We start from the raw sequence: 2,155 nt of genomic DNA, 5'->3' as shown, positions 1-2,155 counted from the left end.
TCTGCCAAGAACTACCCTATTCTAGCTTTGTTGGAGTCATTGAGACAAATTCTACAATCTTGGTTCTGTAGACACAAGGAGGATGCCCAAAGCACTTTTACAACCTTGTCAATCAAGTATGAGAAGAAGATGAGGGAAATGAGTACAGATATGAGAAACTTGAGGGTAAGCTTGATTACTGTGACCTAATCTATAATCTGTGACTTACCGGAACTGATTTGTGACATGTGCTGTGACTTCTGCTGTGATCTGTACCATTGTGTTTCAGTAATATTTGTGCAATATTCTATATAACTACATGACATGCAATTTCATCTGTGTCCTACTTTTTAATTACGTGACTTGTTATGCCTATAACTTAAGTCTATATCTGTAGGTTTCACCTATTAATCAGGCAGTGTTCTCAGTTAGCGGTGAAAGTTCTTCCTTCGTTGTTGATATAGAAAACTGGACATGCACATGTAGGATGCTTCAAGTTGATCAACTACCTTGTCCACATGCTTTGGCTGTGTTTGTGAGTATGAAGATGGATCCATATGAACACTGCTCCTACTACTACACAAGTGAAGCGTTCAGAAATACATACCAAGAAACCATTTTTTCGGTAGGAAATCCAGCTGAATGGACAGTGCCAAATGATGTCCATGACATAGTTGTAATTGTACCTAATCAAAAGCGAAGTTGTGGAAGGCCTACTGAGAAGAGATTCAGAGCAGCGTACGAGGAAAACATAACCGTCAAATGTGGTCGGTGTGGTGAAAGTGGTCACAATCGTAGAACATGCAGCAGCTTAGTTCCGTTGAGTCAAAGTAACAAGAATAAAGAGAGAAAGAAGATGAAGACTGGAAATGCACATTGATATATTTTTTATAATTCCATTTTTTTTTCATTCATTGATTTTTTGTAAACGTAGGATGCAAAACATTGGATGACACAAATTAATGATCTGTGATCATTCTACAATAACATGTGACTAGTATGCATTAACTATTATCATTATTAATGACATGTGATCAGAATGCAGTGACTTGTGACCAATATAAATGATCTGTGACCAGAATTCAGTGACCTGTGATCCCTGTGCAATCAACTGTGAATATATGAAATGATTTGTGACTAGATGTCAATGAGCTGTGACCAATATGCAGAGATCTGTGACCATTTATCAAGACACGTGAGTAGGATGAAGTGACATACGATAAATATCCAATGACATGTGACAAATATACGATAAACTGTGACCAACAAAAGATGACCAGTGACATATTGCAAAGACTCTGCAAAATGGAAGTGGTTCAGTTGCAATTAGCTGTGACAAAAGTATGAAATGATCTGCAACAAATCTTCAATGACCTGTGACCAGATTGGATTGACTTTTAATAATTCTTCATGACCTGCGAACAATATACTATGACCTGTGACCAAGGTGCAGTGACATGTGACAATGGGAATTGACCTGTGATCAAATTACACAAACCAGTGACCTTGGAACTGCAGATAATCCTAGAAACTGGTGACCTGTGATAATCCTAAAAACTGCAGTAACCTGTGACCTATGACCAGGGTGCAGTGACTTGTGACAATGGGAATTGACCTGTGACCAAATTATACAAACCAGTGACCTTGGAACTGCAGATAATCCTAGAAACTGGTGACCTGTGATAATTCTAAAAACTGCAGGCAACCTATGACCTGTGACCAGGGTGCAGTGACCTGTGACAATGCGAATTGACCTGTGACCAAATTACACAAACCAGTGACCTTGGAACTGCAGATAATCCTAGAAACTGGTGACCTGTGATAATCCTAAAAACTACAGGTAACCATTAAATTTTGAGACTTTGTCCTCGATACGGTGTCAATATAGCAAAATATGATATATAGTGAAACTTGTAGTAAAGTCCCCAAACATTAACGAACTTTTTGATATAAATAGACAAAAGTAAGAACTGCGTTGTTATTACAAACGAATTTCCAAAACACGAGACAATGTTGCCATCTATTACAACATGTTACTTCTAATTGCACTATCACTCTAAAACAATGCTTTCCCCACCAATAGGCTGCACCGACTTTCTAGTCTTCTCGATTTCGCGATGTTTGAACAACAGTGAAGCTACATCCAACCGAGCTCTCCCCGCATCAAACTTTATTG

General features: G+C 38.4%; 1 protein-coding gene across 1 annotated transcript; it reads left to right on the top strand.

Moving 5' to 3' along the window:
- Positions 1-129: 129 nt before the first annotated feature.
- On the top strand, positions 130-859 carry LOC111397895. Its single transcript, XM_023024861.1, has 2 exons — positions 130-165; positions 377-859. Exons 1-2 carry the CDS (start codon positions 130-132, stop codon positions 857-859), a joined length of 519 nt encoding a protein of 172 aa, XP_022880629.1.
- Positions 860-2,155: the final 1,296 nt, after the last annotated feature.

Source organism: Olea europaea, chromosome 7, assembly GCF_002742605.1.
Source record: "Olea europaea var. sylvestris chromosome 7, O_europaea_v1, whole genome shotgun sequence".
NCBI classification, from domain to species: domain Eukaryota; kingdom Viridiplantae; phylum Streptophyta; class Magnoliopsida; order Lamiales; family Oleaceae; genus Olea; species Olea europaea.
This window is presented reverse-complemented; position numbering and strand designations above follow the sequence as displayed.